The sequence below is a fragment of the Echeneis naucrates genome, chromosome 1 (assembly GCF_900963305.1).
Source record: "Echeneis naucrates chromosome 1, fEcheNa1.1, whole genome shotgun sequence".
NCBI classification, from domain to species: Eukaryota; Metazoa; Chordata; class Actinopteri; order Carangiformes; family Echeneidae; genus Echeneis; species Echeneis naucrates.
This window is the reverse complement of record NC_042511.1, coordinates 21,356,088-21,371,548: the sequence shown is the minus strand read 5'-3', so window position 1 is coordinate 21,371,548 and position 15,461 is coordinate 21,356,088. Positions and strand designations below refer to the sequence as shown.

The window sequence follows — 15,461 nt, the reverse complement described above, 5'->3', positions numbered from 1 at the left end:
TCAAATCATTTTTTTCATGGTTGATGCATGTTTAAATATACAGAGCTGCTGATATACAACAACTCAAACATGCTGAGAGGTAAAGATCTCTGCCAGAAGCAACAACCCACAGAATTGAAATTTAAATTTCAAGAAAAAGAGTCCAGGAGTATGAACCTATTTTCAGAATAAAATGCGCTCTATTTTCAAGTTTTAGATATCTTTATTTGTGTGGCCACACACACACACAAACAAAACAAAAAACATATGAACTGTCCCAGTTGTGTTCTCATTTGTCTAAGTAACCGGTTAATGTAAATGAATGATCAGTCAAGAGTCAACTCTGCATCTGGTTTTTGTCCTCATTGGCCATTAGGGAGTTTGACATCTTGGACTTGTGAGTTTTGTTGTTGTGCCCAAATAAAGCAATAGGACATTGCAGTGTGTCCTGTTTCGTAGTGCGCCTGTGCATCTGGGTTGGTCTGGTGTTGATGGTTACAAGTGATGGGCTGATGTCAGCTCTGAGTGTTCCCCTTTAGAAGTCAAAACAGCATATGATCTGATTTCATGCTCTTTTATCTTTTAAATGGCCTGATCGGGGGTGGAAAAGACAGCTAGGCGCGTGTGTGTGTGTGCGTGCGTGTGTGCGCACGCACTCTCCATCATCCCCTGGCAGAGGATCCATTAGCAGAGGACACCCTCCCCGGTTGCCCAGTGATAAAGCAAACAAAGTATGTTTGACCAGTCCGGCAGGCAAATATTTGTTCTGGAAGCTGCCTCATCCGATGGAGACAGACACGTCTGTGGCTTTGAGCAGAGGTATATATACAGTGGGAATCCTCCTGGACCAGTATTACACACACACACACACACACGTACAGAAACCTGGATCCATCAGTGACCCAGGCCAGACCATTTCCCTGACTTGAACTTGGCTGCTGAGTTGCATTTCTGAAGGTAAAAAGCTTTTTAACAGATTTTATCCAGTCAGAATTTTCTCCTTATATATTCTTACATTTCTTCTTTGTCTCCTCCAGTGTTAATGAGCCAACATGGCTGCAGGCGTCATAAGGAACTTTCTCATCCAGGCCCCAACTCCAGCCTACTTCCCCCTGATTTTCCAGCACTCTCTGTGCAAAGACATTGAGGAGGAAGAGCAGCCAGAGGGAAAGCCGGAGGAGAGGGACGATGAAGAAGAAAGAGATGAAGAAGAGGAGGATGAAGAATCTGAAGCTCAAGAGGAAGAGGAGGAATGTTTAGAGGTTTATCTAAATCCGGACCACTCTGCTCTGGACGTGACCACACAGCTGTTAAGGTTCGCAGACCTCATCAGTAGAGATGTTCAGCGGTACTTTGGCCGCTGCTCCGGAGACCAAGAGGCCTGTGACATCTACAGCGACTCTCTCTCTGTGACAACCAGCGGGCGTCTGCGTTACTACGACGACCTGCTGAGAATAGCAAGAACAGGGAGTCCAGATGAGAGAGAAAAGAGCTTCTCCAGTGACAGTGACCATCAAGGAGTCAGGGTCGCAAAGGTGAACAACAGTTTGGGGCCACTCGCTGAACTGTTCAACCACAGGGGCCCCAGTGAAGGCCGCGGGCAACCGATGATCAAGCGGCACCTCCCCCTCAGTTTCTGGACTGAGCCGATCTCCTGCTGCTCTCTGGGCAGTTTCAGTAACATACCTGACATCACACACACAAACAGTGACACATCTGCACAGGACGCCACACCTGCAGACGCTAGTGCACACGTGCAATATAATGCCCACACACACCACAGCACGCATGCCCTTGACAACAATCAGCCAGATTTTAGTGACTTGCTGGCAAACTGGGATCCAAACCCCGAGCTCACACACACACTGACGGAGAACACACGTATGACGCATTGAATACGTGATGGGACAGACGACGTAGAGTTGATGCACACTTGTTAAAGAAAAATAACAGCTAAGTACTCTTCACATTTTCTCCTGTTTGTTTTCACATTTTGTGAGTCACCCATGATTGTCTCCAGTCATAAAGATAGTTTTCATTTTGTGTCTCTGAGATGTCGGTCTTCCACAGCTCTCAAAAACATAATTTAAATCATTCAGCAGCGCCTTAGTAACTTTGATCTATCTGAACCATTCACTTCCCAAAGAATCACTAACTATGAAGAAAGATATTGGATGTTTATGTTTATGTTGTAGAATCACCAGTTAAATGAAAGATGCTGTTGCAGTTGTAATAGTGAATTTCGACAAAGAGCCAAGTATGTAGTAGAAATACCTTTAATGTGCCTTGCTGCATTCATGCGCAACAGCAGTTGGTAACCTGGTAGCTACAGGAATGGAGTATTTAGGTCATTTACAGGAGTATATGTAATAATGGTTAGAATACTTTAAAATACATAAAACCGCAATCTTTAAAATTATTCAAAAATTATTCATCTCAATCATTATCTTAATTTCATATTTTCTCAGTTGCTGATGGTTTGGTTTGTACAACTTAAAGTACAAAATGTTCTTACTATTTTTATTCTAAGTTGTACATACTAAGTGAAAATTGTTTATAAAAATATGAATGAATTCATTTCTTAAATAATAAACTTTTGTCAATATAAAGAAAATATGTCAATAAAAATCCTTTTGACTCAACTTTGAAGTCCAAAGTTACTGCTTGTTTGATTCTAGTGCAGCAACATGACTGAAGGAATATTTCTTTTTAAATATTGTTAAAATGTAAGTTTCAATGGCAACATGGATGAGAAGCTTCTTTCAGTACTTACTTTTTTACTTTTAAAATTACTTTTACCATTTATAGCCCTTTGACCACACACATATGATATGATCCAAATGTGCATATGGTACAAGAGAAAATCCAATACTCCTACACTATCGGAGACTTAGTATGGTGGGGGGGGGCAATGCTTTAAATACAGACAGTGAATCTGCTGACAATGCACTAACAATGTCATCTCCAAATAACCACAAAATTTTAATTTTATTTTGAAAGCCTGACATAAAATCTAGACCAGCTTCCTCCTCTCTGTTAGCTAGAGTAAAATTTGAAAGGAAGTGGGAGAGAGAGGATGGAGAGGTGAAAGTGAAGCGCCATTGTTTAACTCAACAAAGATAAGATGATAAAGTGCAGGTGAGAAGAAAGAGCATGTAAATGAGGGTCTGATCAGGCCCAGAGAAAAGAGTGAAGGTTTGAGGTCACTTCTTGTCTGTTGAGTGATGGGCTCTAACAAAAAACTATGATACAAAATAAAAATGGTCAGAAGGGAGCAGAGAAGACATGATTACATGTACATGTGAAGAGTCCTGCGCCCTTCACAGCTGATCAGCCAGTTTGTCTGTTTTTGTCTATACAGGGCACCGTGTGATTGGTTGAAATATGAAGACATTTCCAAGTCCTGATTGGATGAGCAGCAAAGCCAGTAACATTTTGACACACACTCTCTCCATTAGACACATAAATGTACAAACTTTCAGTGACACAAGCACTGAAGGTGCCCACACCTGAGCGGAGGCTCCTGCAACAGAAGCTCAACATGAGGACGCACACGCTTTTGTCCATAACTCTGCTGGGCCTGCTGCTGTGGGCCTCCTGCGTCCAGGCCAGCGACTCAGACCAGAACCAGGAGGAGACATCCAAGGAGTCAACAGAGGAGGTTTCAGAAGAGATGTCAGAGGAAACAGAGGAGGCACCAAAGGAGAAAACCACAGAGATTGAGGAGGAGAAAGATGTGATGGTTCTCCACATCAACAACTTTGACCGGGCTCTGAGCGAGAATCAATATTTGCTGGTGGAGTTCTGTAAGTAATCACTACATATATAAATGACATAGATTGTTTTCCCAATATTGGTGAAACTAGATTCTTCCAAACATGTTAATCCCATCTGTTTGTTTTCTTTTAGACATTTCTGTTTGTTCAGCACAAATAGTAGTCACGATATATGTTGAGGATCATTTTCTGTTATGACATGATACTATCACACAAATAGGGTGTATTTCTTAAAGGAGATGATGTCTTTTCTGAGAGTGAGATCCTGGGAACACATACATACTGAATCATAAACTCAATTGCAGAAGCCTATGGTTTACTGCTGGAAGCTGTGGGACTAGCTGAATAAATGTTTGTGAGTTCAGCAGTTTCAGTTAATGGTAAAAATGTCAGAAGGTTTATGTGGGTTTTGTTCTGTTTGCCTGTATCAAGTCAGCATTATCATAAAAAACATGCACATGCATGTGTATACAGCACACGTGGCCCCTCTGGTCCAGGTGTTCTCCTGGTCTAACTCTCCCACAGAGGAACTCGGCAGCAGCAGCAGGGGTATAAAGGCCACATTCAACTGCCACATTTGCTATCAGCAGCTTATTTCCATGTGTACCTGCACATGTGCTGCTGATAGCAGCAGACAGAATAGGAGCTGCTTTGGTTAATACTGCGCTCTCAGGTTTCAGGATCTCTTTCAGCCTCATGCAAAGTATGAAAGTGTGTTTGTGTGTGCAGATGCTCCCTGGTGTGGCCACTGTAAGCAGCTGGAGCCGCAGTATGCAGAGGCTGCTGGGAAGCTGAAAGCAGAGGAACTGGCTATACGTTTGGCCAAAGTGGACGCCACTGAGGAGAGGGAGCTGTCTGATGAGTTTGATGTCGGAGGATTCCCCACTCTGATTCTGTTCATCAATGGACAACGCAAACAGCCCATCACCTACACTGGTACACACACACTTCTACACTGGTGTGAACTGTATCCACCATCACCCTTGGCAAAAATTCTCTAGCCCCCTACTGTAACCGTATTCTCACCCTTACCGCGCCCTTATCTCACCTTTACCTCACCCTTACCTCACCCTAGCCTAAACCTGATATTAGGAAAACATGTGCATTTACATCTCTCAATCATTCATCAACTCATTCAACTGTGAACTACTTTAGTAAAGTGGTTCACAGTGTGTGTGTGTGTGTTTGAACGTCCTCACTGCCTTCAGCCCAGCACTGTCCAAAACTCAAAAACCTTAATGCTAATTCATATGCAAAGAAACAGTCCAGGCTATTCAGTTTTTAAAGGAATGATCTTTAGAAGAGCTAATATTCTTACTGTGTCTGTAAGCTGTTCTATAAAACTCAGCTGTTGAAGTTTTCTGCTTCTACTGTATATCGACAGTATTGTGATGTAAAGCCGTAGTACCTCATAAAACACAATCATGACAGTGAAATATCTGTACGACATGTTAGTATGACCATACATTTTTATATTTTTATATGTTGCTGCTTCAACATCACTTGTGCTTTCCTGTTATCTAAATATTCCAAATATTAGATAGTATGTTAAAGCAGCTGAAATTATTGTTTTTGTTTGTGCTTGTAAAGGTAAGAGGTCAGCCGACGGAATAATCAAATGGATGAAACGTCGTACCGGCCCCGGTGCCGAAGTGCTGGAGTCTACAAAGTCTGCAGCCCAGTTCATCGATGCCCATAACATCACTGTTGTTGGCTTTTTTGATGTGCGTTTCATTTATCTTCACTTATCCAATATGACCAAGAGCTGATGAAATATATTTCTAACGTGAATTTATTTACAACAGACCCTGGAGAGTGAGGCGGCGAAGGTGTTTAAGGAGGTTGCCTTCGATGTGACGGACACAGAGTTTGGCGTGACAACAACTCCTGAGGTTTTCCAGAAGTATGAAGTGAAGACCAACTCAGTGGTCCTCTTCAAAAAGGTTTGAGCGTCAACTGATACTGAGGCAGTCTTCTGAAAGCCGCAGAGATCCTCAACCATCACAGCTGTGCTGCCATCTAGTGCTCAGAATCATGCAGTATTTTCCTGTTAGACGTGTAGAAGAATGAAAATGTTTTGCTGATGCTCTTCTTGTCTTGAAAACTTTCAGATTGGGGTTTAATTTATAATGACAAGAATTGGGTTAGGTGTTGACTAGACCTAAGACTTGGCATCAATAGATGGTAAAACTAAAGACTTGGAAAATTGTATTGATTATTTATACTGTGGCACTTGTTTTTATCTGAGTAATAAATTGACCGTTTATTTGATAAAACTGTGTGAAAACTGAAGAAAAATATAATGAAATATAGTAATTCACCTGCAGTTATTTAATAACTGCAGAAAGGTAAGAATTGTAAATATTGGTAAGAAAGGCAAAAATTAGGTTTCCATGAAGTTCCATAATGTGGAGAAAAGACATAAAGAGAGGAATCCAGAACAAGACTAAAGTTGAGATCAACTTTGGGAAGACAACTAACCTGCTTTGTTTTTTTTGCTAGTTTGATGATGGCAGAGCAGACTTTGTTCTGTCAGAAGAGGAGAAGCTGGACAAAAGAAATCTCACCAGCTTCATCCAGGAAAACAGCATGGAGCTGATCATCCGATTCAGCAAAGAGGTAAAAAACACCATTACTTGCACATATTCACACTCCAAGAAAATGTTAAAAATGTATGTGTAGAGTGTATTAATCTATGTGTGTGTGTGTTATCAGAATGCAGACAAGATTTTCTCCTCCAAAATCCACTTGCACAGTCTGCTGTTCATCAACTCCACTGTGGAGAGAGAAAAGGCCTTCGTGGAAAAATCCTGGGCTGTTGCCAAAGAGTTCAAGGGCAAGGTAACAGTTAGATGTCTGTCTGTGTATGTGAAAATAACCCTCTTTGAAAATAAGCCAGTCACATAAAAAGACCTAAAACATAACTTAACCTCATCTTGTTCTGTGTGCGTGTGTGTGCCCTGTCCAGATGTTATTCATTGTAATCGACGTGATGGACGACCTGCCTCACGTGCTTAAATACTTTGGCGTGTCCAAGAGCGACGCCCCACCGTACGCATCATCGACATGGACACAGAGAAGAAGTTCAGCATCGCCAAAGGAGATCTCACAGAAGACTCACTGCGGCAGATGTGCCAGGAAGTGTTCACGGGCACTGCCAAGGTGATGAAGACAAAAACACCAGTTTCAAATCCAACTCTTTTAGCTTTTTACTGTTTAAGATTAAAAATAACGGATTATAAGATCATAAATGACTCAATATAGTTCAAACACACTTTGAGACAAGTGATAAAAAAAAAAAAAAAACTTTGGAGTTTTGACTTCTTGTCACAGATATTTATAAGCAGATATTTTCACTGAACAGTAACTTCCTCTTCAAACTTCTCAGATGGTTCTTTAAAAAAAAACAACAAAAACAAACAAAAAAAAAGAAAACAACAACAACAAACACAAAAAAACAGATGTCCCCAACTTTTTTGCGCCACGGACCAGTTTAATGTCAGACAATATTTCCACAGGCCGACCTTTAAGGTGTGATGTGATACGATCGGCATAAAAACTGTGCTATTTTCGAAACATCCTAATAAATATAAATCCGCTGTGCACTCGTATGCAACTTTATTAGCAGCGTCCTCATAACATCGCGCCAACAACGTAACATGAGTAACATCCTCTCTGCACCCTAACCCCGAACCTAAATGCAGCTTTCATTTCATGGAAGTCACAGGTTCTTCTTCTGTCTCCTCACTGGGCCTTTTCCCTTTCACAAAGAAACTGTCATCTTCTGGGTTTAATTTTAGCCGTAACGTATCACGTGACCGAGACAAGCGTCTTGACATGCGTCAAGAGTGAGTCATAGACGGATGTAACGGAGAGAATCCGGTCATTTTTCAAAATAAAACATAGTTCAGATTCAGATAATAAATAAAACATAATCTTTCTGTGCGGCCCGGGCGTTGGGGACCGCTGCTTTTAACCATCCAACAACCCCTCACATTCATCCTGTGACCCTGAAGATGTCAGCACTTGATTGAAGCAGATAACCTACATCAGTCTTAGTCTAACAAAGTTACGAGTGACTTGCACTGCACTCCAGAATTTGTGTTTTTTCTTAGACACTTTAAGTACATTTTGATGATAATACTTCTTTGACTTTTACTGTGGATTATTATTGTTTTGAAACTGTAAAACTGGCACTCCAAAAAGAATGTCCTTCACTTCCACCATTGAGTTCAAGCTGCTAACTTGTCCCGTTTTGTGGTACAGCCTTACTATCGCACAGAGGAGATCCCAGAGGACTGGAACAAAGGACCAGTCAAAGTCCTGGTGGGGAAGAACTTTGAGTCTGTCGCCCTGGACCCAACCAAAAACGTCTTTGTGGAGTTTTGTAAGTTTGAGTGAAGTCCACTGTAAAAGTTAATGTAATTGGAGCCAATCAGTATTTATGTAAAATCAGTAGTTATCATGTGAAATTATGATTTAATTGTTCTCTGAGTCTCCTCAGTGAGTCTCTGAGGAAAAACATTTGCACTGTATAAACAAACTGCTGTTGATAAATGATGCATTTTCTAAAGGGCCTGTGGTTAATAACTTTGGGTGTACACAGATGCTCCATGGTGTGGACACTGTAAGGAACTAGCTCCCATCTGGGATCAACTGGGTGAAAAGTACGCCGACCATGTTGACATCATCATCGCCAAGATGGACGCCACAGCCAACGAGGTGGAATCCCTTACAATCCAGGGATTCCCACACTGAAATATTACCCAGCTGGTGGCAAAGAGGTACGTGTGCGCGCGCGCGCACACACACACACACACACACACACACACACACACACACACATCATCATCATCAGCCTATTATTTCTCTCTCCTGCTGCCAGGCGGTTGACTACACAGGGAAAAGAGATCTGGAGATGATGTCTAAATTTCTGGATGATGGAGGAGTGATGCCTGCAGAGGAAAGTAAGGAGGATGAAGATGAGGAAGCTGAGGATGAGGATGAAGACAAAGAGGACAAGGAAGGAGATGATTCTAAAGAGGATGATGACAGCACTGGTGATGATAGCAAGGTTTGTATTGTTGCTGCTACTTTTGCTATTTGCCAGTAAAATAATTTGTATTTGCCCACGGTGCTCCCATCTACAGATATTTCTCTGTTTCAGGATACTGACGAGTCTGCAGAGGTAATAACTGACCAAACATCTAAAGATGAGCTGTGATGTCTCTTTGGTTTCAATTAGGAGCAACCTAGCATCTTTCTTTTCTTTTTTTTCTTAATAAAATTAATTTGGGTTTAAATCTGTTGTGACTCTCTTAATTGGCTTTAAACCAGGTTAATGTTTATGTAAACTCTTGATTGGCTCTAAACCTTTTTTTCCTGAATGAATACAGAAATGTTTTGTAAAATAGTTAAACCTTTGTCTTAATAATATATTGCATATATTAGTCTTCAACAGTGTGGAAAGAATAGATCCATGATCTATTGATTATTGATGATTTATGATTTATTTATCAGTCAAAATGTTTATAAAGAAAGAAAGAAGAGGAAGCAGATTGATAGATAGACCCAAAGTCATGTTTGTCAATCCTGAGTGACATTATAAAAACAGACTTAAACAAGGATGGAGGTGCTTACGAATATGGCCTGACAACATACTTTAGGACATATTTAGACCATAACCCTAACCCTTAGAAGAGATGGTTTATTGAAATAATAATAATAAAAAACAGCCATTATATTTAACAAAAAGTGATTTTGTATGAGCACCACGATACAAACTGATAAGAGTCTAGTCTAGATGGCAATAGAGCAAAGTTTTTATAAAATACTCCTCTGTGCATCATAAATGTCTGGGAAGAAAAGAATGTTCAGATATGCTTAAATAACTACTGCTTAACTAGTGCTAAATTGGGTTTTGGGAGTAATTATACCACCGGGAGTTTCCACTTTTTACCCCACTTCCTTCACTGGGTGTTGGCTGAATAAAACACCTGAAAAATAATCTGAGCATTGTAAACTTCATCAGGGATTTACTGTGATTTATAATGTATTATTGTGTGTACAGATTTCACGATCATATTATTACTGCATATTTCTATATTATTTCTAATGATAATATCATTTCTGGACATTGTCGTTTTGTGATGCTAACGTTTGCTTTTCATTCAAACATACCTTTATATCTCAGCTTAGGAAAAAACTGGAATTCAAAAGACAATGTTGGCGTTGAATTGGCTCATTGGTGTAAATCTAATCATGAAAATAAACTTTTAAGCATTTTAAGCATTAATATTAAAAGTATAAGGCTTCAGTGAAGTCATGATAACTCACTGAGCACTTTACTCCAAAGACTGTACTATTACCAGTTAATTTCTCTGCTCACCATTCTTCTTGATGTTGATGATGACAATTTCTTGAACTTTGAGCTTTATTTCTTTGTTGACATGGGTAAGGCTTAGGGTTGATTTGGCAGCTGCACATTCAGCCTCCTGTTCTACCAAATCCCAGAGGTTTCTGGGAATGTGAACAGTGAAATCAGTTAGAGATGGTATTTCCTTCGTGACATGGAGCCTTTTCATGCTGGAGGCAGCAAAGTGAAGATGTGAGGTCATGAATAGAAGCGCAGTCACCAACAAGACTGGACAAATTTCATTCAAACCACCCCTGATTGATATTAAGAGGCTGGAAGTGAGTCGATTTGTGCTGTGACCCTGCTGTCCTCCTCCTGGGCACAGATGGACGATCATCAAACCAGGCCACATTCTCCTCTCATCGTCTTGTCTGGTTGTAATGAGCCTGTTCCCTCTGCAGCCTCAGGTTTCTGCTCCTGTCTAGATTGGAGTCAGGAGCGAAAACCTGACGTGGTCTTCTGCTGCTGTAACTCATCCACTTCAACATTTGACATATTGATAATCCTGAGAGGTTTTCTCTTTTCAGCCCAGCTGTAAACAGGAGTTATCTGAGTTGTTTGTGTCTTCTTGTCCTCTCCAACCAGTCCAGTCCGTCCATTCTCCTCTGACTCTCCCCAACAGCATTTCTGCTGCTCACTGGATGCTTTTGTTTTCACATCTTTCTGAGTAAAAACTGTGAAAATCCAAGATCAGCAGCTGCAGAAACACTCAAATCAAACTGCAGTCAAGGTCTGAGATTCGAAGACCCTTGTCTGTATGAGTCTATATTTACATTACACTGCTGCCACATGATTGGCCCATTGAGGTGTGGCTGATGAAGTCATTGTGAACATAGATGCAGTTGTTTTATCTGTAGTTTCCTGTTCCTCTCATGTCAGCTCAGATTTTTCTTAGTCTAAATGATTTGGCCTCAATTTAAAAACAAGGAAATTTTAGCTCCATTTCAGCTTCATTTAAAATTCCTGAACACAACTTATTATGTAACTATCAACTGTCTTAAATTCACAAACAAATAAATAAACAGATGGGCCCTAAATCATGTTTTGGTATTGACACTGCAAACAAGCCACCAAAGATTGAGTTTGACCTTAGGAGGCAGGTTGGCGCAAGAGTGTGAGTCCGTGTGATGGAAACATATAGGAAGGGTTGTTTTTCAGGCTGTGGGAAGTGAATGTTTCTAATTCCAGAGGAAAACGGGTTCGGCAGGCTGTGATGTCACGGCTGTCACCAACATGGTACGTGTTTCCTATTATCGGCAGAGTTTCCTCATTTGTCCAAGGTAAGACCACTGCTCCTCTACATCTCACACAACACGCTGTTTAATTAACGAAAAAGGACATGTGCTAGTCTGTGCAAGTGGTGTTTTGAGTTTGTGTACAGTGGAAGCCAGTTTACACAAGTTTGGGTTAGAAACCAGGGCTCGAATGATGTCTTGTTTACGTAAGAGAAAAGTCCCATGTGAGCCAGAATGACTTGGCTGTATTCAGCAGGTGTGTTCAGTGACTGATACAGCTGGTGTTAGATGACATATTGGTGTGAAATACATAGATGTGAGGTGGAGTAGATCCAGGATTATTTGTTTGTTCAGTGTTATGTGTCATATTATGTGATTTGTGTGGTTTTGAACCTACTGTGTGTATGTGAACTGTACAATGTTGATAGCGTGTGAAATACCATTGTAAGGTAAATACTGTGTGTTTTAAAATGTTGGCCTAAAAGTTTGGGTCAGTTAACTTAGGTAGAGAAACTAACTACACTGTATTGTTGTAAAGTGTGTGTTTTTGTGTGTTACTTTAAACCTCGACTCTTCAGATGAAAGTTCAGACTTGTGACTGTTCAGCAAGCTTATGTGTGTGTCTCTGTCTGAGAAGACAGGAGGCACTATGACAGAAAGGCTAGAAGCTGAAATGTTCACATTACTAAAAACTGAATGAGCCAACTTCTCCTTCTGCCAGCAATGTCAACATACACACAGACACACAAAATGGGCTGTTATCATAGAAGGTGTATAACCAGTTGGTAATTAAAATGAGATGGTAGTGCCAGCTCAGCGCACTTCATTTACACCACTCACTGAAAAACAGTAGGCCCTGAAGAGAGGACAGCGTTTTATCAAGCAACGTGGAATTGCTACGCATTGGTTTTATTTTAACTGTATAACTACAGCATCTAGTGCCTTGCTGTCATTTCCAGTGTGTTTGTTGCATTGTAACATTTTGATGTTATCTGTAATCTGCAGCTGTTGGATTCCTGCATGGAGACACTTGTTATGTACTGCAAGAAACTAACTTTGATGCAGACATGCAGCAAATGCATCTCCTTCATCTTCATCTTTCCCTCTCAGATTGTTTAATTTCCGAGATAGATACCAGAAATTATATATTTATTAAAAACTATCTGATAGAGATGTAGAACTCAGCAAAAGGTTTATGTTATTTCATACAAAGTTATGAAATGAACTCTAGTTAAAGCAGAAAAAAAGTCACTAAATCAAATAAATATTTGCTGTCACCAACCGTTCTTTGAAGCAGCACAAGTTTTCTTCAGTAGCCTACACTTTTTCATTGTTCACGTCACAGGTAGGTTGTTGCATGACTTTGTCATAGTCCATCTGCAGATTTCCATCTCCTCATGTTTAGATGTATATTATCAAACCGGCCAATTCAGTCAAAGAGCCGATCAAACACAGCAATTTACTTAAAAGGAACTTGTTTAAATTCCTCTCTGTCCATCTTCACTGACTTCATCTGCATCTCTGTCCGTCCTTCCATTGTGGCCCCAGTGTCCTGTTTGACTGGACGATCTCCTGATGGAACCCCCTTCATATGAAGAGGCCAGTCTCCACCCTCCTCCTCTGACCACAGCAGGAGTAAATATCCCACCTCCCCCTCATATGACGCCTCCCTCTCCTCTCGCTCCACGCCTCCCCCACCTATGGAGAAGCAGGTAAGATAACATCTCACTACGCCCCTGCTTTCTCTATTTTCCTTTACAGCTCATCAGACATTGAGGAGCATAGTCCCACAGTGACGGAGGTGCCTGTGAAATCTCCTATTTCTCTTTGGTTTGGCCTTTTACAAGCTTTCTGTAGATAGTTCTGTAAACAGAATAGTTGAACCTGTTTAGTTTGTGTATAGTAAAAAGCTGAAATCATTACACAAAGTAAATACATTTGAAATGATATTATGGTGGATTTCACAGTGTAGCCATTGTCATTAACTGTACATGATTACAGTAAGCAGGAAGGGCCAAAAAGGACTTTTAATGGGTTGAATATGAACTAAGTAAACAGGTATCCTCAAAGTAGGAGGACAAAAAAGACTTCTAGTTTTCTGTTGTACTTTAAGGTATTTTAATGTGGATGAAAATCTGAAGAACAGTGTGAAGCACTTGAAGACGCACCACTTTTTCTTACATTGAAGTACATGAAGACAGAGAAAAATACATTTATATTGGAATATTTCTTTTTCACTAGTTACAATCGAGCCAAATCCATTCCCTGTCCTGACCCCAGTGTCTGTACCAGCTGCTATGAGTCCACCTCCCCAAAACCCTGGAACTATAATCCATCTACATACACAAGGTACAAGGACCACGCAGAAATAATTAACCTAAATTGCATAAATATAATGTAATCGAGCAGGTGATAACATTTAATTTGCTTCCCTCCATGTCCCTGTATCCCCCTGATATGGCCCTCCATCTCTCCTGCGGCTTCTGTAACCCAGTGGGTGTGAGTTCAGCTGTCAACAGCAGACAAAATCAGCCAGTGGTAGTAGTGACTCAGCCAGCGCCTGTTCCCATCTCATTGATGTGTCTGAGAGACAGCCCCGGTTTAATATGCTGCCCATACTGCCGCCACACTGTCACCACTAAAGTAACATACGTGCCTGGGGCGACTGCCTGGTTTCTGTGTGTCCTTCTCACACTGATGGGGTGAGACGCAAATAATATTTATTTCAGAGTGCTGTCAAAGCTTGAGCGAACTGTGAACTTTAACTACATTCTGCATTTGTGTGTGTGTGTTTCAGGTTGGTCTGTGGTTTCTGTCTGATCCCACTCATGATACATAGACTACATGAAGCACATCACTCCTGCCCACGGTGTGGAAACCATCTGCACGTATACACAAGATGACACTGTCAGGACGGATAAGCCTCCTGTTGTCCCCAGGGCACCCAAAATATTATAACACCAAAACATTTGTCACAATGAGGATAAATAATTATGCATCAGCTTAAATTAGATAGATAGATGGATAGATGGATAGATAGATAGATAGATCACACGCATTTCTAACATAAATAGAAGACAACTTTGGCAAAATACTCCTTTGTGCTTTTGTAAGTCAATATTGTGGAGGTGGGTAGGTGCAGTGTTAATTTTTTTATGTATGTTCAATCCATCCATTCTCATGCATACAGCAGCATTTTACTACAACTGAGACTGATGGGACCGTTTATTGCCAAAATGGGGGGTCCCTATAAGTCCATATATATATATATATATATATATATATATATATTGGGACTTAGTTAGGGATTTAATTGTTGGTTGTTTTTGGTCTGTTTGTTTTCGAATGACTATATTTCCTATATGAAAAAACAACACAATTTTTCTTTTTAAATGGAGATATAACTAATGCTAATGTTTACCAACTAATAACATGGGGGAATGAATATGAGATATGACCATCAGACTTGTTTTTCTTTGCTAATCTAATCCAATCCCGCTGGAAAACATATCAATGTAATTTATACTTCTGCACTACGTTTTTAAAAGCTCCCATGATCCCACACAGGTATTATTGTGAATAAGCCTCCCCTGAAGACTGCATGTGTCTGTGTGCAGACAATTCAACAGTAGCCTACAGGAAGTGAGGTGCCCTGAGCCGGGGTGAAGCATCTTTAAAAACAATTTATGATCCAAATGATAGCAAATGTTTTTTACCCAATAGCCCCGCTGACACGCAAATTCTTAACAGAACTTTTCATAGCGACCAGACAAAACAAATGTTTTAATTTGTTTACACCAGTCAATTCTTGACACAGTGAACAAGGCTGTTATGGTTTTATAATGACGAAAGAGGCACAAAATGGAAAACCTCAATTCTTCATACTAACATAAATATAATTACAGTTCTTTAAATTGCTATGATGAATGAGAAACACACAATTGTTATTGTCAATGAAGCTGATTAAATTTTATATTTATTGTTCAAAATGTTATTAAGTGCCTTTTTGTCATTGCATCCCTTTTCAGTGTTTTTCTAAGAGAAAATGCTAAACTC

At 40.3% G+C, this 15,461-nt stretch overlaps 1 protein-coding gene and 1 pseudogene across 1 annotated transcript; both read left to right on the top strand.

The window, feature by feature from the left end:
* The first annotated feature begins 3,426 nt into the window (after nucleotides 1-3,426).
* LOC115044120 (protein disulfide-isomerase-like) lies at nucleotides 3,427-9,059 on the top strand. The gene is given in 13 exon segments (XM_029502973.1): nucleotides 3,427-3,785; nucleotides 4,485-4,691; nucleotides 5,346-5,479; nucleotides 5,561-5,698; nucleotides 6,258-6,374; nucleotides 6,471-6,596; nucleotides 6,724-6,796; nucleotides 6,799-6,917; nucleotides 8,022-8,142; nucleotides 8,362-8,505; nucleotides 8,508-8,539; nucleotides 8,641-8,829; nucleotides 8,923-9,059. Coding segments are annotated over 13 exon segments (1,797 nt in total). The 5' UTR covers nucleotides 3,427-3,445; the 3' UTR covers nucleotides 8,980-9,059.
* Nucleotides 9,060-11,378: 2,319 nt separating this feature from the next.
* LOC115048128 (lipopolysaccharide-induced tumor necrosis factor-alpha factor homolog) lies at nucleotides 11,379-14,925 on the top strand (annotated as a pseudogene).
* Nucleotides 14,926-15,461: the final 536 nt, after the last annotated feature.